This window comes from Gymnodraco acuticeps, unplaced genomic scaffold (genome assembly GCF_902827175.1).
Source record: "Gymnodraco acuticeps unplaced genomic scaffold, fGymAcu1.1, whole genome shotgun sequence".
Classification (NCBI taxonomy): domain Eukaryota; kingdom Metazoa; phylum Chordata; class Actinopteri; order Perciformes; family Bathydraconidae; genus Gymnodraco; species Gymnodraco acuticeps.
The window spans coordinates 20,477-43,011 of NW_022990140.1; the positions used below are offsets into that span (position 1 = coordinate 20,477).

A 22,535-nucleotide genomic window follows, 5' to 3' on the forward strand; every position below is an offset into this window, starting at 1 on the left:
CAAATACAGGACCGAAAATAATACATAGAAAACTATAATAAAAGAGATGAATGGAAGAGATGGACGAACTCATTTCAATCAGAAACTAAATACCAGGTTTGAAGGGATTGATGTGGAGGGAAGTCCAGTGACAGGTGATAACACTGCGCACCAGAAGTAAAGGGCGTTATGGTGACGCTGGAGTGAACGAGGACATCCCAATTAATACCTGAGGACTCCTCTGTCCTCGCGTCTCTTCCTCGTGTCTTACGGCCCTGACACACCAAGCCGATTTCGGCTGTTTTCGTAAGTCGGGAGACAAAGCGTGTCCTGTCGCCCAAACTCAATTTGGTGTGTCCCGCACCGTCGACCGTGACACGCCTTATTTGGACTGCCTGTCGGCCATGCATCGGGTCTGGCAGTCGGACCAAACAATCACTCTGATTGGCTGTTCAGCTAGCGAATCAGTGCATGAGAAGCGAAACGGAAGTGAGGGACGTAAACAAACGATTTAAGAAGGCACACACAGACTGATATTCATTTTCATCTCATCATGGCGATCTGGAATGACGCAAACGAAGACCTGCTGATCACCTTGATCCAGGAGAGAACAGCTCTGTACATCACAGAGAAAAGGTACTCGAACCGAGTAGTGAAAACCGGACTCTGGCGAGAGATTGAAACGCAACTTGGTTTCTCGGGTAAGATGATCTTTTTCATCAATTGAGCTCTTTAGCAGATACTGTTGGCTTTTTATTGTTTGCCAGCGTACAGTGACGTTAACGTGAAATGTAATTTGTTATTTCAACCTTGTGTTTCGTTGTTATCTTGTTGCTAGCTGTTGCTAGCTGTGCAGTTTGGCACTGCATATAGATATGAATTGGACATGCTAACTAGCCACAATGCTTACATCGTTTATTTGTGTGCTTCAGAGAAAGAGCTGAGGAAGAAGTGGATTCTCTGCGAACCCAGTGCACCCGGTACAGGAGACTTGCCCCTTCGGGTAGCTGTGGACCAAAGACGGGCAGACAGCAGTGGATCATAACCAGGCTGCAGTTTGCACACGCTATTTGTTGTTGTTTATATCACGCAGTCTGTTCTTCTTCTCTGTCTTCCGTTTGTTGCCTATTTTTAATGACGAATACACACTACCGCCGCCTGCTGGTAAGGAGAGTTATTGCCACTCACGCACTGAAGTCTTTGCGGTGTGTTCCCGTGCGACACATGGCCAAGACGCAGGAGAACACCGCGACGCAACAGCCGACGTCGGCGAGTCCTCTGGTGACTGCTTGGTGTGTCAGGGCCTTTACGGAAGCGGAGCTAAGATAAGACGCAAGGAAGGGACGCGAGTGAGGGAAAGGAGGATGTGAAATATTCAAGTGAGTGTACATGTCCCCTCTGTGGGACTATTCAAATCAAAAATAAAATCAGAGCATTCAAAATTAGTTAAAATGACACAGGGTTGGGAGAGTAACTTTAAAAATGTATTCTGTTACAAGTTACCTTTACAAAACAAACAAATCAGTAATCTAAGTAACCCGATGACTTTCCATTACTTTTTGGATTACATTAGCACCAAAATCAATGAAGAGGAACAAAATAACAATAAGATGTTGTTTACTTAAGTCCATTATGTAAGACAGGGGTGCCCACACTTTTTCAGCTTGGAAGCTACTTTTAAAATGACCAAGCCCAAATGATCTACCTACAGCAGTGGTTCTCAAACTGTGGTCCGCGGACCACTGGTGGTCCGCGAGGGTACTGCAGGTGGTCCGTGGAAAAAAACTAAATAAAATCCACTTTTTATTATTAAGGATTTTCGGGGACCACCTCATGTGACTTGCTCTATCGAAATCAGTCGCATTGACCCCGCACTTGTGGCATTGTTTGGGATGACCTCATTAAAATAGCATCTGCCGTCCTCTTTGAGAAACATCCACAACGCAGACAGACACCGGTCACAAAAGTATCAGATAGGCTTCAATTTACTTTTGATTGTCTATAATTAACTATAAAAAAATATCGGCTTTTTAACTCTACGTTTATATATGTACTTATTTTTACGGTTTGCATATGAGGTGGTCCGCGAAAATCCTTGATAATAAATAGTGGTCCGCAGAAACAAAAAGTTTGAGAACCCCTGACCTACAGGGTACAATCTGCCCAATCTGTGTCGCGAGCGGGGGACTAAACGGCGTTTACACTAATTGCGCCGCATAATATTGCGCCACATTTGGCTTCAGATGAGGAGGTGAGGCCCCCTCATAACTGCATGAACCCGTATGGCACAATACAACTCAGACTGGCTTACCTGTACGTCAATCAAGTGGCAAATGCCATAGTAAGTAATAATGTATATTGTTTTTTTTCAATGCCATGCTATCTACCCACACTACCTTTGCGATCGACGTATTGCGCACCCCTGATGTAAGACAACAGAACAAATCACAGACTGTTTAACGTTGAGTTGTTGTTTCCTCTTAATGTTGACATTTCCTGCAGCATTTAAGGCCCTCCATGTAAAGAAGCACAGCTCTTTGATCCCTTAAAGTCTCTCCTGATCCTCTGACTTCCCTCAAGCACCTGAGCTATTTTTACCCCCGACCCCTGGTGGGAAATGAGTCCGCCGGGCTTCAGTTACCTTCTTCCAAAAATAAGAAACTTGAAGAGGGTTGCACACGCGGAGATTTATGAGCAGAAGCAGCTGCTAACCTCTGACAGCATTGCTGGGGTTCCTGCCCTGCCTTCGCCTCCTTCTTCTCATTTCTTGAATCTATTTCCTCATTTATATGAAGCTCCTGCGACTTAATGTCAAGTTTGAAAAGACCACCGAGTAATAAGCAGAAAGCTCGGCTTCTCAAAGGTCACGTCTCCGAAGCCATACGGCGCCACTGACATCTTAAAAATGATTTAAAGTCAGCGCCGCCACATTTATTCCAGAGTTTCTCTCCGGTTTGATCGTAGAGGTAAAACAAGTGTATTTTTGGATTATAATGCTGGGGTCATGCACGCGGTGACAGAATTACCATATTGTGTTCTGGTGGCTCCACTTCTTCATTTTGTTGCCGTCAAATGTCGGTATAAGTTGTATAACTGAAACTGCAGAGAAGGTATTGAATATCGAAAGTTAAGAGGAACAAGTTGAAGTCAGTTTTCTAAAGTCATACTACGATCAGTCAACTGCAGACATTTGGGAATTGGTAATATTTCTAATGAATCAGGAAAAAAGACACACTGAATGAGATAAACATTGATTTGGAAGTAAAAAAGATGTCTCCGGGCATCCACAATTTACACTGACATGAACTTTGACCTACTGTGCTTGCCGTAGTTGTGTTTTCCTCTACAAAGTCTGGTTATTAATACAATTTTGGGTGATTTCACTTTCTCCTTATACCTCCAAATAAAGTGATTTAGATAATCTGATTAAACTACTCGCCTGTAGTCTGATCGTGTTTTCTTCTCAAGTCAGACTAAGATGAAGTAACGTGAAATAATGTCGTCATAAATCAGAATTATCCATTCATGTCTTTTTGACTTTAGGACACAAGCATTGTTGGAGTTAATGAGAGAAGACTTGATCTTAAAAAAGAGCCTTTTAATTGTCACACGTAAACAGGCAAATACTGTCAGCACAAAAACAAAAGAGATTTTCAAACTGTAAATCAAATGATATGAGATACAGAATCAATGACATGTCTCCTTAAATTGTAAGTGTCCTGGTAAACAGTAGCAGCTGATAATGACTAGCAGGCTGTTCTTTCAACCAGGAAGTGAGTCCAAGGATTAATAAAGGCATACAAAAACATTGGAATTGAATGAAAGGTTTTAGAAAGGCTGTGCATGTGGAGCTCCGGCTGTTCCACTGTGGTACAAGCTAATCTGTGTTTCCCCACATGTGTCCTCTCAGGGACTTGTGGGTAGGGGGGAAAGCGAAGGAGCCTCCTCCTCCTCGTCTGAATCAAACTCCACGTTCTCGTCTCTCACCCATTGGCCGCTCCGGTCCCGCAGCCACCCGTCACTGAGGAAGAGACAAAGCAAGATGAAACGCTTATATTTGCACATATTTTATTCCATTCTATTTCACGGCTTTATTTTATTTGTTCTTATATTTTTTAAATGTTATTATAGTGTTCTTAAAATAGTTCGCTATCTGTGTTTTTTTGTTGTTGTTGTTACTTGTATGTATGACACCAAGTCAAATTCCTCGTGCGTGTGAACCTACCTGGTCATAAACCTGATTCTGAAATATATGGAAGTGACTTCTAGTTAGAATGAACAACTCTGACTCTGGGTCACGATGGCTTTCTGTTCCTGTGTGTGGATGCTGCTGCATGGTGATTGGACGAGTTTACTGATATCTGCATCCTGATTGGTCCACATCAGTTATTTTAATAAGTGCACGCTAATCTCTAGTGATGGGAATTATGGCTCTTTGAAGGGAACCGGATCTTATGGCTCCGTTCCGTTCAAAAGAGCCGTTTTTTAAAGGGGGCGGGGTTCCTAGGTTTATCTGCGAAATAATCACCAGGATAATGAAGTGGCGATGGAGATTATTTCTTGACCCTGCTTTAAAGGATATGTTGCCTTTACAAATGGTGCGCTTTATCACTGCCTGGGTTTTGTTTGAAGTGCATCCAAATGCTGCTGCGTTTTCGCCACCTGTCCTGTACCACTTGTTATGACTTCTCTCTCGCGCGTATTCCCTTAAGACCCACCCCATCTCACTCCTCGTGCTGAAACCTACCAATCAGAGCAGGGGGCGGGTCTTCACAGAATACATGTGGGGAACAAAATCAAGCTTTTTAAAAGGCGAGTGGATTTTGGCAGGCAGTGAGTGCGGAGCAACGATTGAACGATAACAAGAACGGCTCTCACCAAGTACGACTCGGTTCCCCTCGTTCGTACCAAAGAGCCGTTCAAAAGAATCGGCTCGTTCGCGACCGACACATCACTAACAGTCTCTCTACTGCTCCCAACGGAGAACCAGCATTGTGTGTTTTGAGATTGGAAAAATGTGTGTTGCTCTGCGAGGCTTTTTGACTAGTTGTTGTGTTTTGCATTAAGAGAAATGTGTGGTCACTTTATAATGTTTCATACTAGAGCAGTATAGTAAGAGTGAGAAGCTCTTTATGGTTATTGAACCCTGTTATTTCGGCGTAGGAGCTCAAGTAAGAGACTTGGCTTTTGTTTCTTGGTTTGGGAAGTTTGTTTGTTGTTTCTTGGGAGTGGGAAAAGTGACCCGAATGTGTGTTGTATCCGCTATGAACCTAGATAACAAGCTAGAAAAACAAACACTCCTGTACCTTTTTAGTTTGAGGTAATGCTCCAGCTCTCTCTTCCTCTCGGCTGTTATCGGCTCTGCTTCCTGAGGCTCTGCTGACTCAGCTCCTTTCACATCTGGGTGTGTCTCCTCATTGGCTACAAAACACACAATTAAAGCACATCCGACCCGGGTTTACTCAACACAACATCTGAAAATGTACGATTTTGTATGACCGGCTTTACCAGCTGTGCAGCCACTAGAAGCGCTTTGTGATAACCGGTTCGGAACTTCAGTTTTCCGGCATGCTTCAGATGCTGTTGTGCTTGAAGAGTTGTCACTGGGATCTGAGTCAACTCTCAGAGCTCCTGTTCCACCTTTTGTACTAGAAAGCAATACGAGATATTCGTTTTAAAAGTAGTGTTTATTATATATGCTTGAATTTATGCACTAAATACCTGGTTTTTGTATGGCAGCTGTTATAAGGGACAGTTTTCAATAAGGCGTGATGTGTAAGCTTCCGAGTTTGTTCCAATAGAGGAGCTGAACAGGAGGGTTCCTAAAAGAAACAAAGAAACGCTGTAAGTAGAATATAGTGGGAATGTCTGAGTAGAGTTCAGGGGCCTATACTACGAAGCTGGTTCAACCTAACCTGGATATGTTTGAGTTAGCCGGTTGGCCTAATCCAAAACATACGCGCTCTCGCTAAGCGGTCCTACGACGCGGGTTATCAAGTGGATCGCTCAAGCCAGCCGTGTCCTATCTAGTTAGGTGCGCGTTCACATGAAAGGGGTGGTATCTGGAGCATTCGACCAATCACAAACATGGAGAAGCGTACTGACAGCGCAGCGTCATACTTCCTGAATGAAAAGTGAACTTTAATACTAGACAAAAATGAAGAAGTTAAACTTTAAACATCCATGACTTAAACACTTGATCCAGGATCAAAGCCACAGAGCTGCACCTGCAAGGTGAATACAGCTGGCAAAAGAACAAGTGTTTGAATGCGTACATTAACAGGTTTATGATATCACTGCCCGTCTAAAACACGATCTGACTTTCATTACATTTGACTCGAGTGTTTCCTCAACTTAATGTGTTACTTAAAATAATACTTCTGCATACAGTATGTGACACTGTGAGTGTTGCACGGCCAGATACGGCTCAACTGACTCAGATAAGGAAATATATGATACATTATGAAGTGATATGCCGCGGACTGTACTTAATGTTACTCTGATCCGGTTACTTATGTTGTGGCAGATATTTAAGTAAGCTTTCTTAACACTAATGTTATAATAGTCAGATTGCTCTGAAGATGGAGGTGATATTCTATTAATGTTCACGTTCACACAGTCGGTGATTTTTGCCGGCCGTCTTTCCTGCGACGGCAGCTTTTCTGTATTTCCTTTCTCTTGTAATATGACTTGATCGCTTTAAACTCCGCACACTGAGCTCTGATTGGTCAGCAGGCGGTGCTTTCACTGAGTTGAGCTCTTAGCCTGCAACCTAACCTGGTCCCGACCAGGTTAGCCGCTAAGCATAAGTTACCATGGAGATCTAGCCCGCTAAAAAGAGAACCTGCTCCGTAGGACCGGAAAGCCGGAGTTTTCCCTGCATTTAGCCGCTAAGCGAAAATCCTGCTTCGTAGTACACCCCCCAGATCAAGTGTTGTTTATCTTTTCCACAGTGGACAACTATTTCAAAGTGTTGTTGTTTGTCAGGGTCATATGGTTGTCACAGGGACACAATGCATGTGAGATGGCAACAGTTTCAGTCAGACAAAGAAACACTAAGTATTTTCCCGCTGATGTTGTTATTCGGCCGTGATGATTCATTGACCTTCTGCATGTTGGAGATTTTTTCCATACAACTACATTTAAAGGTGGGGTATAGGTAAGTTTGAGAAACCGGCTCGAGATACACTTTCTGTTATATTCCATGGAATGCTCTTAACATCCCGATAGCAATTAATATCTGAAGTGCTTTGACAAATCCGTGGAAGCTGTGGCGCTGTAAAAAGCACGACCAATCTTTTGAGCCGGCCCGGCTAAAGTAACTGGATGGCCTACCTGCCTGTCAGCCTTCCATCGGGGCACAAACTTATCTCGTGCCCTCATTGGTCATGTGCGCGTTCGTGTGTGTTGGAGGAGGGGCTCTGTGAGGAAGTGGCAGATTTCTTCCGGCTGTGTATTTTCTAATTCTAGCGCACTCGAGCTGGTTTCTCCAAAATGACCTACCCCACCTTTAATATGCTATTTGTTGCACACTCACATATTTTGATAGCTGTAATTGGCCCTTCATAGTGTATATTTGACAGTAAGTCTTCCAATATATATCCACCACTGTCACTATATATATATATATTTTACTTTAAGGTTCTGTTTTTATTGATATTTTTTGTTTATGTCTGTTTATTTTGTTCTCCTTTTCATTTTCACATTGTGTGCCATGCCTTGTGTACATGCTGCTGTAACAAAAACAATTCTCAAATTGGGATCAATAAAGTATATCTTATCTTATCAGGGGATTGACAGATGAAGAAACACACCTGGAGCTCACAACTGATTTACCTGTCTTTTGTCTTCAGCCTCAACGTATTTTTCATGGTGCCTTTTTATGATTTCATTCTTTAGCCGTGCTTTCTTTCCATAGAATCCTTTTAAACCTGAAAAAATACAATAATTACGTGTATTTAAGCCATGTATACTTATTACACAATCTATATATTCGAAGCTGGGTAAATATAACAATAAAACTGTTGGACTATACATGTGTCAACCATGTAAAAATGTATTCTTTAGTGCTGTAGATACCTCCTACATCTCTTGTTGTATAATGCCACCATGTTACACATCAATAATCTGGACAGCTTTATGAAATATTGGATTTCAATAAGAATTGTTGAACCATTTGATAAAGTGACTTGACTTGTGTGAGGGTTTATTTGCGGCATTAGCCAAAACAAACACTATTAAGTGGTTAGGAGCCTCGGTATTTAACACATTGACATACCGTCATAGTGGATTATATCTGTATTGCCCTCTTCTAGATGCACCACTGTTGAAAATCACTTATCATAGTAACTTACTAATGAACAACATATTTAAAACTAGGCTCATTTTATGTTTGTCACAATTTGGCTAACTATTCCTGCATTTTTTGTCAGGATATAAAATCCAAAAACAATATGTTGGTGTCCAATAAAAAGGATTTATACTCATACAAGTCAAAGAGACACACATATTAGTCTTGCTTGGGGTGTAACCGTTTTTCCACTCAAACGTGGTACACTAGATAATGTTAGGAGAGAAAGACACCCACTGCCTAAACACTTCATCACTGGAATTAACACCTCACCTTCCAGATGCTTCTTCCCGTTTCTGTGGACTGTCAGCGTGTCCACCGTGTCAAACACAGGACGGTAAGAGCACACAAGGCAAGTATATCTAGACACACAATTTAACAGTTCAATTATTAGTTTAATTTCTTCAGTTCGAGCTTTAACAACCTCAAAGTACAAGAGTTTCATTCACACACATGTCACTGTTGTTAAAGTTCGTTTCACCTTCCATTATTCATAAGAGCTGCTTCATCTTCTGGAATATAATTAGACAGAAGATCTGCAACACGGCGTTTCTGGAACACAAAAACAACGAGGAGTGGTTCATTCATTCTAACTTTATCAAAGATGCAATCTGAAACATGTGGATACAGGTAGCTAGCATTATGCTAACCATAACAACATCCATAACCTCAACTGAAGTGTCGAATAGAAACGTTCAAAAAAGTAACATGTTACCTTCAGGATGTTCAATTGACTCTTGTCATCACCTTCCCTTTTAAAAGACATAATTATGGTTGATAATATCAAAATAGAGGTCAATAGTAACGGGTTAGCATAGCTGACTAGCTCATTCACGACAGACAAGCTAATGTTGCGTTCCCAGTCAGAAAGGAAAATGGGAATTACAAGCTTCATATTTGAAAATATAGTTCAGATCAGTTTTTAAATGCTAAATTGTTATGATCTCCAGTTCATTTTTGTTTTTTTACAACAATTAGATTATTGAAACTATTATTATTACTATTTATATTAGATTAAACTTTTTGAATTTTCAAAAACTTGAAACACTTAAAATTGTAGGTACTGTCCCTTAAAACATTAGCTGCAATATATGACGTTATTTGAAATGCACCACATGAAGTGTACATGTGTTTAACGCTCAGAAAACCGTGAACTCATTTCAGAAATCTCCATTTGCTTCAATAGGTTACATGTTAGGTTTCAAGTTTTCAGTTCGTTGCGGTTATTCTAATTGTCATGAATGCAGCACATGTGACGACTCACGGGACTGAACATGGCAGCCATGGCAACACACGGCAGCTGACAGCTGGACACATGAACATATTCGCAACTTTCTCCCAAGCTTTTCAGCGGTTTATTTGAGACATATGGTTATTAAAACTGGCTGTGAAGTAAGTTATAGTCTTTAAATGTAGCATAGGTTTGACAGGTAGCGTTGACACAAAAATAACGAGCCTCATGCTTAAGTGAGATTACCATTTAGCTAGAATGCTAACTAAGCTGCTAGTTAGTTTGCTTCTCATTATGTCAACAACGTGAGCTTGTAGCCACACTTTGCCACCGTTTGCTCGGTTGTTATCTTGCCGATTTGTTCGCTACTATGTCAGGGGAGAGAGCTCCTTTGCCCGGTGGGGGTAACAGCCTCCTCCTGGGGAACCGGACCCGGTCTTACGGTAGTTTGGTCCGGTCTCCTCTCTCTCCGGTTCGCCAGAGACGCATTGAACACAACATTCAGCCCGGAGAAACACTGCAAGGCCTGGCCCTGAAATATGGAGTTTCTGTAAGTAAAAACATATATTGTAAAACTATTTTTGTGTTTGTATTATATTGGAAATATTGTGATACCCTGCCTCCCAATGAAAGATCCCCTTTTGCTATATTTGGATGCAGGATATACATATTTCACGTTTATTTCTTATTGTCCTTATATACATGGACTAGTTATTAGTGTGTGTGCACTTTTGGGTACAATTATTCAGGTACAGTAATACTTTTTTTAATTTATAGGTTCTCAATGACACTTAGTAGTATTAAGTAAGTAATATGAATGATGGTTTAGTAAAATGAAGTTGATTATGATCAACACTGTCAACCCTCATATCAAAAACTGTATTTTAAATTGTTACAAATGTGCATTGATTTGCATTGCTCTCCTGCTGTTGATTTTGACTTTTAAAAATGTCCAATACTTTCTATATTATTAAGAGACACCATAATTAGTCACGTTTATGTAATTAAGTATACACAATGCTGACATGTCATCTTCTCTCACAGATGGAGCAAATCAAAAGAGCCAACAGGCTGTACACCAATGACTCCATATTCCTGAAGAAGTCCTTATCAATCCCTCTGCTGCCAGACTTGGCCCACTGTAGTGACGGGGGGGATTTGTTCGAAGAGGACGGTGCTGGCTCGGTCTCCAAACAAAATGGGCACACGAGGAGCCCCTCAGAGAGGAAGCAGAACGATGGCAGAGAAAGAGCGTCGGACCTCACTCCAGTGGACTTTTTGAAAAGGTTGGACGACTTGATAAGTCAATCCAAGCAGGCGGCGGTGAGAGGATGTCAGGAGGCAGAGAAGAGGTACACGCTTGTTTACGCTGGTTGTTCAGACACAGTCATGCTCTGGATTGGCTGTGACAGATCCTCAAGTCTTGACATTTTATTTGCTGTCTGGCATTCCCTAAAACATGATTTTTGGCGTCAAGTTTAATACTTATAACACCCTTTCATTTCTAAGTCCTCTCACATCTTATGCACTTGCTTTAAAAGCCAATGTTGCACCTAAAATAAGATTGTCTTTTCATGTTGTTTATGTTGTTAAACAAGATCCGTTTGGCACTCACAGGACTCTTAACTCCTGTTCACACCGGATGTTATCATGCACCTTGGGCAAACAACTCATAAGTGAACAGCTTTAAATTTGAGTCTACCCGCCCCCGAGATTCTATCACTTGCACCACACAGAGAAAGGTGCAACAGGAAATCACTTCAACGCCCCAGATCTCGTTTTGTTCCTCTTTCTCTCGCCTTCACTTGCTTCTCAAACCACTTGTGCCGGTTATACCAGTGGCGAACCGTCAGGGCCTTCAAGGTATTCAGAGAATACCCTGGAACACTCAGATAAAACAAACACAAACATCGATTTAATTATATAAATAAAATGTATATAAAATGAATAAATGAGAATGGTATCTGTTGTTGATCTGTAATATTACAGTGTTACGTTGATTTGTTTGTCCTTCTCGGACCATGCACTACGCATTTCAGTGGTTTTGTGTTAGAAAATAAAGCAACCAATCAGATCTTGTTCTGGGTCTCTGGGTAGAATATCCTTCAACAAGGTATTCTACATCCTTGATCGAAGGCCCTGGCCGTTGCACTGAATGAGAGCGTACGTTTGGATTGACAGTTTGATCAACCAATCATATATTGATTTGTAGCCAATGGGCGTGTTCTTTCAGAGTTCCCCTCGGTTCCAGGGTGTTCTAGAAGGCCCGCTAGTTCACTGGCTCCTCGAGACAGAGGATCTAGATGAATGCCACGAAGCAATTCATGCCGTTTTATTGTTGTTAACGTTGAAATGACAAGTGCAACAGGTGAAGAGGAAGTTGTTGCGGAATTGTTGTGAATACCCTTTTCAAGACGACAATTCAGTGAGAAGACGGACATTATAACACCGGGGGGGGGGGGGGGGGGGGGTGCCTACAGAAGGTCCAGTTGTGATAGCCACGGTTCGCCACTGGGTTATACATTAATAACATTGAAGCTCTGTAGACTGAACTTAGAAAGAAAGCCTTATATCTCTCTCAGAGGTGGAGGACAGCGTCTTCCCTTTCTACTAGTCTTATACACTTCATCACATACTTAAATGAACTTCTTGCAACTCAACAAAACTCCTTTCACTGGCTATTTAAACAATGTCTGAACATGTCAAAAAGCACATGGAAATATAATATGAGTGCATCCAACATGTGCTGTGAATAGCATTCCTGCTTCATACTTTAATTTCTGGAAAACTTGGCACAGGAAGTGAATTTCCGCCAGTTACAAACAACGATGAATCTAGCCTTTGTTTGCGAATACAATGTGTTTATTCTGAAAACACAAAAGTGGCATGTTAATGTCGGGTGTACACAGTGTCATAATCCCAGAGCAAGAGAAGGGTTATCACAATATCACTGACATTATGCATGCTGATTAAGTGAAACGCTCAGTCTTCACACTTACTGTGTCTGTCTATCTCTCACAGGGTGGCCTCGATAGAAGCAGCTTGCAGCAGCGAGGCCTCAGACTGTCGGCCGCTCACCAGGTCGCAGAGCGCCTTTTTATCTCCCACAATGCAGCAGGCATCACATGTGGCCGTTCCCTTCACTATCACCAAACTCACCAGGAAACTGAGAGACGGGGAGGATGAGATCTTCCAGCTGTGACGTGTTGTTCGTGCACTCTGATCATTAAAGAAGAACAACTCTCAGAAAGCCACGTCGCAGGATTTGAACATTTCAAAAAGAGGAATATATCTCCACTCATCCTGCAGCTGTATGCCATTTTTTTTGTTGAACTTATAAAGTTACACTGTATTTAAACCGTTTTTAAAACATGAATACTGCAATGTAGCTTTCTTATTTATTTGTTGAGAAATACTGTAGATTATGTAAAGCTGCATATGGCCAATAGCACAAACGTATCTTCACAAAACAAGAGCGTGAAATGTTAGAAAGGAGAATGCACAGTCACAAGTTGCTTCGGTCATATGACCCTTCGTATACCTCACCGTCTGACAATGCAGCGTTGGGCGAGTCTTCTGACTAAAGCCTCTAGCCATAGTTCATTTATGAATCATGTTCACTGTGGAAATTGTCACTGGTGAAGAAGCTTAGTCTAACGTAGCAGAGCTTAGTCTAACGTAGGCAGAGCTTAGTCTAAACGTAGCAGAGCTTAGTCTAACGTAAGCAGAGCTTAGTCTAACGTAGCAGAGCTTAGTCTAACGTAGCAGAGCTTAGTCTAACGTAGCAGAGCTTAGTCTAACGTAGCAGAGCTTAGTCTAACGTAGCAGAGCTTAGTCTAACGTAGCAGAGCTTCTAGTCTAACGGAGCAGAGCTCTAGTCTAACGTAGCAGAGCTTAGTCTAACGTAGCAGAGCTTAGTCTAACGTAGCAGAGCTTAGTCTAACTAGCCTTAGTCTACGAGCAGAGCTTAGTCTAACGTAGCAGAGCTTAGTCTAACGTAGCAGAGCTTAGTCTAACGTAGCAGAGCTTAGTCTAACGTAGCAAGAGCTTAGTCAACGTAGCAGAGCTTAGTCTAACGTAGCAGAGCTTAGTCTAACGTAGCAAGCTTTAGTCTAACGTAGCAGAGCTTAGTCTAACGTAGCAGAGCTTAGTCTAACGTAGCAGAGCTTAGTCTAACGTAGCAGAGCTTAGTCTAACGTAGCAGAGCTTAGTCTAACGTAGCAGAGCTTAGTCTAACGTAGCAGAGCTTAGTCTAACGTATAGCAGAGCTTTAGTCTAACGTAGCAGAGCTTAGTCTAACGTAGCAGAGCTTAGTCTAACGTAGCAAGCTTTAGTCTAACGTAGCACAAGCTTAGTCTAACGTAGCAGAGCTTAGTCTAACGTAGCAGAGCTTAGTCTAACGTAGCAGAGCTTAGTCTAAGTAGCCGAGCTTAGTCTAACGTAGCAGAGCTTAGTCCTAACTAGCAAGCTTAGTCTAACGTAGCAAAGCTTAGGAAACAGACTTGTGTTTTAGAATATATTTTGATAGCAGTCGTTTTCTACATTTTATTTCAGTTTTACATACAGGCCATGTTTTTTGTTGAGGTCTTAAAAATATATATATATATTGACACCTTGTCCAAACTTTCTCAAGTAAATGTTTTTTATTAGAACCTTAAAAAAATAAGCTTTCTGTAACTTAATAGTTGATCAAATTTGATCCACAAAAACGGTATTTTCGCAGTTAAACTACATTGCAATAGCGCATAAAGTGGAGTGTCTCGTTGGGGCTGGATTTAAACCGGTTTTGTTGGTTTTATTTATGTCTTGGTAACGTAAAACCAAAGAACAACACCTGTCTTAATCTCAGACAACGCCTGTGATCAAGTCTCCACAATAACACGAGTCATAGGATTAACCTTAAGATCTTCCTGTCAACACCACTTAGCCATCAGTCCCTTTGTTAATGCTGCTAAACATGTTTTGAAGCTGCAAAGTGTTGCTGTAAGTAATTGTCTACTGCGGGGTTATTTGGCTTTATTATTGGCTTCCGGAAGCTTTGGGAAATACAGTACAATGAAGCGGCATCTTCACCACCAGATGGCAGTGCTGTATTACAGTGGCATTGTTCCCTGTCCGTCCTCTCTATGCAATATTTCCAGCTGCTAACATCTCTCCTGAATACCCAACATCAGTAGTTCTCAAAGAAACATTTCAAGGCCTCAAATATCAAGCATCTAATGACATTTCCTTATCTAATAAAAACAGCCGATACAGTTTATTATTTTTCTGAGAATTCGTCTACATCACAATTAAACAGTATATCACCTCTGAACACTGAACACTTGAGGAATGAGTCAATGTTCCTCATCCCGCATGTTCTTCGAGAACGATGGGGCGTCGTTGAGCTTTTGTTCTCAAATCACTTGTTTTACGTTGCCATTCCTCAGCAGCAGTAAGACCAAAATGTGTCCAACAGTTCTGAGTCTCATGTGAGTCTGTTGATCTCCCAGTGTCTGTGTGACATTTGATTGTTTTGTTTTGACGTCATATTGTCCCGTCCTCCATGAGTTTGTCGAGTCCTTTGCAGATCTTGGTGAGGTTGGGTCTGAAGGTGCCGCTGGGGTCGTACAGTTTGGTCAGGAGCTCGGGGTCGGAGTAATGGTTGAACACGTGGTTGATGCGGTTGTGGGATTTGGGGGTGAGGTGCGTGTTCACCAGCTTCAACAACAGATCCCTGCAGCTGGTCAGGAGTTCTGACATCACCCCGTTATCGAAGGTGAAATCCACCTGAGGGAGTAAGGGGGAAAGGGTTATGACTGTGGGTTACATCACATGTCCTTTAGCATGTAGCAAAGCGACTTACATACACCTCAATACCATAGAATGCATTCCTACTGGAGCAATTTGGGGTTCAATACAGTATATTGCCCAAGGATGCTTCAACATGCTTACTGCAGCGACTGGAGATTGAACTACTGAAACTTCAATTGGTGGACGTCCTTTTTCCCCCTCAGCCACAACCAACCTACCCCTAGTTAATATTGAACATGGAACATGGACTGTATTGTATGTATATGGTGCAGTCTTAAACTCCTCTAGGCGCTTTACATACTTCAAGTCTTCATTCACACACATTCAAAGAGAGAAATGTGCCACTCTTGCTCAGGGAATCCAACAGTCACACACCGTTAGCCTTGCAATCGGGAGCAACTCGGGGTTAAGTGTCCCCATAATGTATAGTAATTAAATATGTTCTTGCAGTTGTCATTATTGTGGTTTGGTGTGAGTCAAACCCATGCATGACTTCAACACCAGACATGGAAACAAGGTCATTTAGGGTCAAGTGCGTAGCTGCAGTTAAGTGGCCATCGCGGAGACTTTAGTCCTTGTTGATTGTGATTTTCTTGTTTGAAAGCAATCAAATGTTGCTTCGAATTTAGCAGTCTGGAGTCAAGCTGTTTAAAGATTTCTGAGCTGTGTGCATAGTTACCTTTTTTGTGTGTATACAATGCTGAAGTAATTACCCCACACACAACCAGTTTGTAGTACTGCAAGCATACAAATATTGCAATACCTTTATCAGTGGGCCTTTTAGATTATTCACCAATGTGTTTTCTCCATTAGTGATAGATAGTGACACCAGAAAAGTACTAAAGAGCCAAATAGCTTAATTAAAACCTTAAAAACCTTCTTTACAACCATTCCCTGCAACATACTGCACACATTTACCCTTGTAATACAGATTTGAAAGGCTATTAAGGTCTATTTTAGTATTCTGCGTTGAACTTGGACATTTTTCTGCCTAAACAATTGACTGTTTAGTGTCCTTATGCCAATGTAATGTATCTCTATTCCTTGATATATCAGTTTTGAGTTTTATTTCAGACCACTGAAGTTCTGACTTCCTAAAGCCTGTTTATAGCTTCTGTACTTTAAAAACAAATGTGTAAACGTACCTCGTAGAAGCTGATAGCCGTCATGGCCCCCTGGTGCAGCTTCTTCTTGAAATCCGTGGCGATTCCCAGCTCCTCGGTGCTGAAGCGGTTGTTCCTGAACAGCAAACCGATCTTCACGGCGATCTTCACCAGGTCTTTGATCACCTTCTGCGCCTCCGACTTGTTCCCCGAGTAGCCTTTGGAGACGCGGTACAGTTCGTCCAGGATCTCGCTCGTGGTTTCGTCGATGAACATTTGGACCGAGCTCTTGGTGGCCATGCGGCTGAGGATCTTCTTCTGCGCGCTCAACGCCATGTCCTTGGAGCTGAAGTGGTCCATGGTTGTCTAGAGGGAAGGAAGAGACACACATTTTTGAATTGTGCCCATTGAGAGGTACTCTGGAATAAGACTTACATTTTGGATAGATGTTAATGTGTCATTTCAGGCCCTAATACTTCTTTAGCCAAGAGCATGTTCCTCTCTGCTCATAATACTGTTGACTTTCTATGCGTTAGTTTCCCATGTGTGGAAAAGATAGAAAATAGGTAGTCACAAAGGAAACTGTATAAATATCCAATTATGATTTGCACTGGTAAAACACAAGGCTCTGATTTTAGGTTGCACATGATAACTATCGAAATCAAAATTTGGTTACAGTTACATCTTCAGACTGTTGGACCAGTTTGTTGTGAGTGAATTGATTGAAGCTATGAACTAAGAATAAAGTAATATAACTTTGACTTGGAAGAAAGCAGTAGTAAACATTGCAAATAGATAGTTTCCAGCATTGGTGAGTAAAGTAACCACTTCTCCAAATGGTGTGCAGGACACAGATGTGTTTCAACCAACACGTGTCTCTTTCTGCAGATGGAAAAGATTCCCTGTCACTGGCTAGATTACCGCCTAAATGATAATATTGAATTTGCATTGCTTTCCTTAGTTCACAAATACAAGTGCTAAGAGCTCAAGTACAAGTTTGAGGTACTTGAATATTTTCATTTTATGCAATCTTATACTTCTACTCCGCTATATTTCAAGGCGAATATTGTAGTTTTTTACGTTTATTTGGCAAAATGACTTCCTAAAATACAGATCCTGGATGAAATATGATGTATTAAGCAGTAGTATATATCAAAGTTAATTACGTAGTACAAATGAACCCTACCTTTACAACATGCAACACATAATTGGTAAACACATTAAAGCATGACTAATTGTATTTCAGTAATATAATCTATACTCTTCTGAAATAGGCCTTTTGAACAGCTCTTAGTTTTTGTAGTTGAAGTCTATTTTGAAGCTAGTCCTTTTCTACTTAGGTAACATGTTGGAAGCAGAAGTGTGTTAGAATATGTGTACACTGCTGTGAGTAGAAGGATCTAAGTACTGTCTAGCAGTTAGAGGTGTACCCACGCGCCCAACAATAATGCAGATATGTAAAGACACTCCCTTTTTGAAAGGAAGCGGAAGAACAGTGTTTTCACATCTGGTTACGGCTCTGCAGTTTCCTTCTTTTACTGGCAGACACCGAGCTGCTCCAGTGGGGTGTTTGGAGGTTAAGTGCCATGTTCAAGGGCCACATGTTTGTTGTTTCGGAGGCTGGGGAGGGCACCATATGTGCACCTCTCTTATCCAAAATGTCCAAGATGATCTGGGGATTTGAACCGCCTGCCCTCCTGTGAGTTACTCTGACGATCTAACCTTCAGACTGCTACCAACCACATCCCTTTAGTCCACTGTAAAGCCTCACTTTGAGCTATATCAAATCAACAAGTAAATAGATCAGGACAAAAAGAGAGAATCTTTTTTCCTGAAACTTTCAGAGTCTCTTTCCACAGAGGGGACACATGTTGATGTAGAAGAGACATGAAGAAGAGGGGACACATGTTGATGTAGAAGAGACATGAAGAAGAGGGGACACATGTTGATGTAGAAGAGACATGAAGAAGAGGGGACACATGTTGATGTAGAAGAGACATGAAGAAGAGGGGGACACATGTTGATGAAGAAGAGACATGAAGAAGAGGGGACACATGTTGATGAAGAAGAGACATGAAGAAGAGGGGACACATGTTGATGTAGAAGAGACATGAAGAAGAGGGGGACACATGTTGATTGTAGAAGAGACATGAAGAAGAGGGGACACATGTTGATGTAGAAGAGACATGAAGAAGAGGGGACACATGTTGATGTAGAAGAGACATGAAGAAGAGGGGACACATGTTGATGTAGAAGAGACATGAAGAAGAGGGGACACATGTTGATGTAGAAGAGACATGAAGAAGAGGGGACACATGTTGATGTAGAAGAGACATGGAGAAGAGGGGACACATGTTGATGTAGAAGAGACATGAAGAAGAGGGGACACATGTTGATGTAGAAGAGACATGAAGAAGAGGGGACACATGATGATGTAGAAGAGACATGAAGAAGAGGGGACACATGTTGATGTAGAAGAGACATGAAGAAGAGGGGACACATGTTGATGTAGAAGAGACATGAAGAAGAGGGGACACATGTTGATGTAGAAGAGACATGAAGAAGAGGGGACACATGTTGATGTATGGATTGCATAATAGGAGACCTTTAAAACACTGCTTTAATATAATGTTAGTTCTAGTTTGTGTTTGTTTTCGTATCTGACAAATGATGCCAAAAGGGAGAAGCGGCATGGAAGAGACTCCACGGAGGCTTTTAATTCCTCCTGTGAGATTTTAAACCACACCTAGCATCCATCAGAGGAAAACCCCCCGGGAGGTCATCAGCATGCAAACTGCTCGCTGTGACACAACTACAAAACCCACTGTTTATTTTTGATTGTCAACACAGTTTGAATTAATTCCTTTTTAATTGCGTTTAATTCTCCCTCCCTAATCTCTATCATGAAAGCAGGCAGGTTTGAAGGGAATCGTTCACAGAGGAAATAACATTTTATTTAGCTGATGTTCTTATTAGAGACGACAAATTAAACAAAATAGGAGTTTCCACATCATTTAAATAACAATTATGGAAAGGATTAGAGTAATATAACCTAGAAATAGATGAAGCACATAGTGTTTATGTCCCTTATTGGACATAAACACACACACAAAGACATCTCCAATCCCACTTCCCCTTAATCCAAAGCCTGTACAGTCTGCATCAGTGCCACTTTGTACCCTCTAATACTTCCTGGGTCATTTTGCTTTTTACACTCACATTAAGTTGTTACTGTGCGTCTTTCAGTGTCGTTTTCCGCACTAAATACCTGTGTGGGCAAGTATTTGAGAGAAGCTGGAAGGCTGCATATCTGAGGCAGGTCCATGCAGGCTTTTCCCAGATTGCATCAGGGGTAGGAACCCAAAAGCTACCGTAATTACTGGCCTAGAGATGAAAAACCTTCTGAAACACCCTGTGCATTTTCAACAGCATCATATCCATAAGCAGTCGGTTAAATGACAGCCTGATGGTTGTTTGAATGCGTTCCCTTCATGCAGGGTTATGCTAATTAGACAGCCTTGTTCAAATGATTGCATTCTCCGACTGCACAGTCAGCACTGTGAGCAAATGACTCCACGGCTCACTAATAATCAAAAAGGTTATCCGGTCACATTAACGATCGTATCATGCACATATTTAGCGGCTGATGAGACTCTCCCCCGTCCCCCTGTGTGCAACCAAATCCCAGCAGCAACATCCATACTAAGCAAACAGTCACGTTTATTATGGCATATCTCACTAGCTTCGATTTGACATGCTCAGCCATTCATTGTGAACAAGTGTCACATTTCGAATAGAGCGCTTTATTACGAAAGCCTTGGCTTCCCTGTGGGGAATTTAAAGAACATTCATTAGATTAATTTCCCTGAACGGTGATAATGGAAGTGGAGCAGCGTGATAACTATTTGAGATTCATGCTTCAATCTCATGTATTTGCTAAAAAGACTACGGGGATTTGAGGGACGTGCACAGTGTGAGGCCTTCAGACGAAATGAAATGTTACCCCTCAGCTGGAGGCTGTCGCTGCTTGACTTTTGTGTTTTCCGCATTGTTTGTTTTAAGCAGATCTATCAGGAGGCTGATTTTTGAAGAGGGCATTGCAACATTTCTGTGAATATTGCCATGAAACCACTTTCCTGTAATGGACAGTCGCTCTCATGGAGGACGCTTTCGATGTTGAGCACCAATTTTCGGGGTGCCGACGGACTGAAGAGGGCTTTTAAACGCTGTTGACTGCATTACATGTTCAAGTGTTTGTTTCTCTCCCTGGATCCGGTAGAGATCTGATACCGCCACCGTGCAAAAATGTATAACAAAGCAGAGATCACAGTCTGGTTCAGAGTTACTGCTGAGGAATCTTTGAGCGTGAGCTTAATGGACAGTGAGTGATGATCGGTGGAGTGGAAGGAGAGGTACATATTTAGCATTCCTCAGATAGCTCCCGATTTGAGCCTCACTGTTTGTGTACATGTATGAACTTGTGCATGTTTGGAGAAAAAGTACTTTCCAGGTGTTTTACAACCAAAATCTTCTTTCTGTCCTCGCCCTTTCCGGCATATGTTGAAGACAAATCCTCTCACAGGGCTTAGAGGGGGGTTCACGGAGCCTCTTTTGACTCAGCCGATCAAAATTGTGCCTTGCTCTGTTATTACAGCAGGGCCTCTTTGCTACGAGCTCAAACAGAGAGTCATCGTCACCGAATTTCATCCCCAGCAGACTGGGTTGTATCTGCTGAGAGGAGGTCTCGTTTAGCTGCCTTTGATCAGATCCAACAATGAGAATGTTCCAGAATAAAAAAACACAGAACAACTCAATCATGAAAACAAGGAGCCTTTTGTTGAAATGCATTAAAGCAACCAATCTTTTAGCTGACAACTAGTGGACAAAACAGATTAGGTGTTTCAATGACAAAATAGCTGTTTTTCATTATGTAGACCCCAGGCCATTGGTAGACCGCCCACTTTTCTGTTCTTGTTACTGATGCAATATAAAACAATTACAGGATTTCTTTCTGTGCCAGATGAGTGTTGTGTCACGACGAAACGCCACTTCCGCTGTGTGTTTTCAAACTGTCTTGAAGGTTCAAATGCTTGGTGTTGTTGTTGACTAAATGGTCTCTCTCTTATAGTAGCATATTGACTTCTGTGTGCACAAAGATTATATTGGTTTCATGTATAGTTTTGATCTTCGTTATTTGACATATATCATGTTTTGGGTACTTTTGAAGCAGATTCTCAGACAGCACATGTTGCAGTTTCTCTTGTGGGATTGCAAAACTCCTCTGTTGCTCAACTAAGCCCCACATCTCGCCTCAAAAGGGAAGCGAAACAGACCGCAGTTATTAAACGTTGAAGAGTCATACGCAGAGGCCCACACCTTGTATTCAAACCTTGTATCCGCACTACAATGTGAGTGGAATATAGTGACATTTTATTGTCTTTATCTGCGCCTTAAAGTCAAAGCAGGCGAGCGGAGAAGGGAAAGTCCACTCAGTGCCTTGGAGATTTGAGTTGAGCAACACTCAGCATGTGCGAGCTCCACAGCTGTGCATGTCACTGTACTTGTTTCAGCATGACTGTGAGAGAACATGCACATCTCCCAACGCGCGCTTAAAAATGGGGAAGTTGACAGAAGTCACACAATTTGTTCTAATCATACCTCAACTTAGCCTGCTTTGAACACCGTTTCCAACAAGGGGACAAGGGAGAACATGACACTAATCTGGCCCCTGTTGTATTTTCTTTCACGAAAGCTGGAGAAGTTTTCTTACCTGAGTGTTGTGAGAGTCCCCCTCCCTCCTTTTGTGTGTGTCAGAAATCTGCCTCTCCCTTCACTCTGTCTCAGGTTGACAGCACAGGACGGTTGATTTTTAAAAAGACGTCTTCATTTTCACCACAAGCTGAATGAAAAGCTTTAAAAAAAAAAGCCCTCCTGCAGCGCTTCTGTCACTGCTGCCACCCTGTCTTAAGATAATGTTGAGTTGTACTTCCTTGAGGAACTAAATTGCTCTGACACACCCCTCAGTGTGTGTGTGTGTGTGTGTGTGTGTGTGTGTGTGTTTGAGAGTGTGTGTTTGTGT

General features: G+C 41.8%; 3 protein-coding genes across 3 annotated transcripts; 1 reads left to right on the top strand and 2 right to left on the bottom strand.

Moving 5' to 3' along the window:
- Positions 1-3,556: 3,556 nt before the first annotated feature.
- On the bottom strand, positions 3,557-9,185 carry scnm1 (sodium channel modifier 1). The gene is made up of 8 exons (XM_034217163.1): positions 9,045-9,185; positions 8,811-8,881; positions 8,603-8,691; positions 7,816-7,910; positions 5,701-5,801; positions 5,488-5,627; positions 5,286-5,400; positions 3,557-4,000 (listed from the first exon to the last, which is right to left on the bottom strand). The coding sequence occupies exons 1-8, from the start codon at positions 9,093-9,095 to the stop codon at positions 3,886-3,888; spliced, it is 777 nt and encodes a 258-aa protein (XP_034073054.1). The 5' UTR covers positions 9,096-9,185; the 3' UTR covers positions 3,557-3,885.
- A 410-nt stretch (positions 9,186-9,595) lies between these two features.
- On the top strand, positions 9,596-12,936 carry lysmd1 (LysM, putative peptidoglycan-binding, domain containing 1). The gene is made up of 3 exons (XM_034217164.1): positions 9,596-10,110; positions 10,605-10,912; positions 12,582-12,936. The coding sequence occupies exons 1-3, from the start codon at positions 9,931-9,933 to the stop codon at positions 12,760-12,762; spliced, it is 669 nt and encodes a 222-aa protein (XP_034073055.1). The 5' UTR covers positions 9,596-9,930; the 3' UTR covers positions 12,763-12,936.
- A 1,623-nt stretch (positions 12,937-14,559) lies between these two features.
- On the bottom strand, positions 14,560-22,491 carry tnfaip8l2b (tumor necrosis factor, alpha-induced protein 8-like 2b). Its single transcript, XM_034217162.1, has 3 exons — positions 22,227-22,491; positions 16,499-16,822; positions 14,560-15,329 (listed from the first exon to the last, which is right to left on the bottom strand). The coding sequence occupies exons 2-3, from the start codon at positions 16,814-16,816 to the stop codon at positions 15,087-15,089; spliced, it is 561 nt and encodes a 186-aa protein (XP_034073053.1). The 5' UTR covers positions 16,817-16,822; positions 22,227-22,491; the 3' UTR covers positions 14,560-15,086.
- Positions 22,492-22,535: the final 44 nt, after the last annotated feature.

Bases quoted from the DNA above. Each gene is read 5' to 3' on its own strand.
- scnm1 (XM_034217163.1), bottom strand. From the start codon at position 9,095: ATGTCTTTTAAAAGGGAAGGTGATGACAAGAGTCAATTGAACATCCTG. The intron at 8,882-9,044 runs GTAACATGTTAC...TTTGTGTTCCAG, and splicing joins GTCAATTGAACATCCTGAAG to AAACGCCGTGTTGCAGATCT. The intron at 7,911-8,602 runs GTGAGGTGTTAA...GTATTTTTTCAG, and splicing joins CGGGAAGAAGCATCTGGAAG to GTTTAAAAGGATTCTATGGA.
- lysmd1 (XM_034217164.1), top strand. From the start codon at position 9,931: ATGTCAGGGGAGAGAGCTCCTTTGCCCGGTGGGGGTAACAGCCTCCTC. The intron at 10,111-10,604 runs GTAAGTAAAAAC...CTTCTCTCACAG, and splicing joins CCCTGAAATATGGAGTTTCT to ATGGAGCAAATCAAAAGAGC. The intron at 10,913-12,581 runs GTACACGCTTGT...TATCTCTCACAG, and splicing joins TGTCAGGAGGCAGAGAAGAG to GGTGGCCTCGATAGAAGCAG.
- tnfaip8l2b (XM_034217162.1), bottom strand. From the start codon at position 16,816: ATGGACCACTTCAGCTCCAAGGACATGGCGTTGAGCGCGCAGAAGAAG. The intron at 15,330-16,498 runs GTACGTTTACAC...TTACTCCCTCAG, and splicing joins CGGCTATCAGCTTCTACGAG to GTGGATTTCACCTTCGATAA.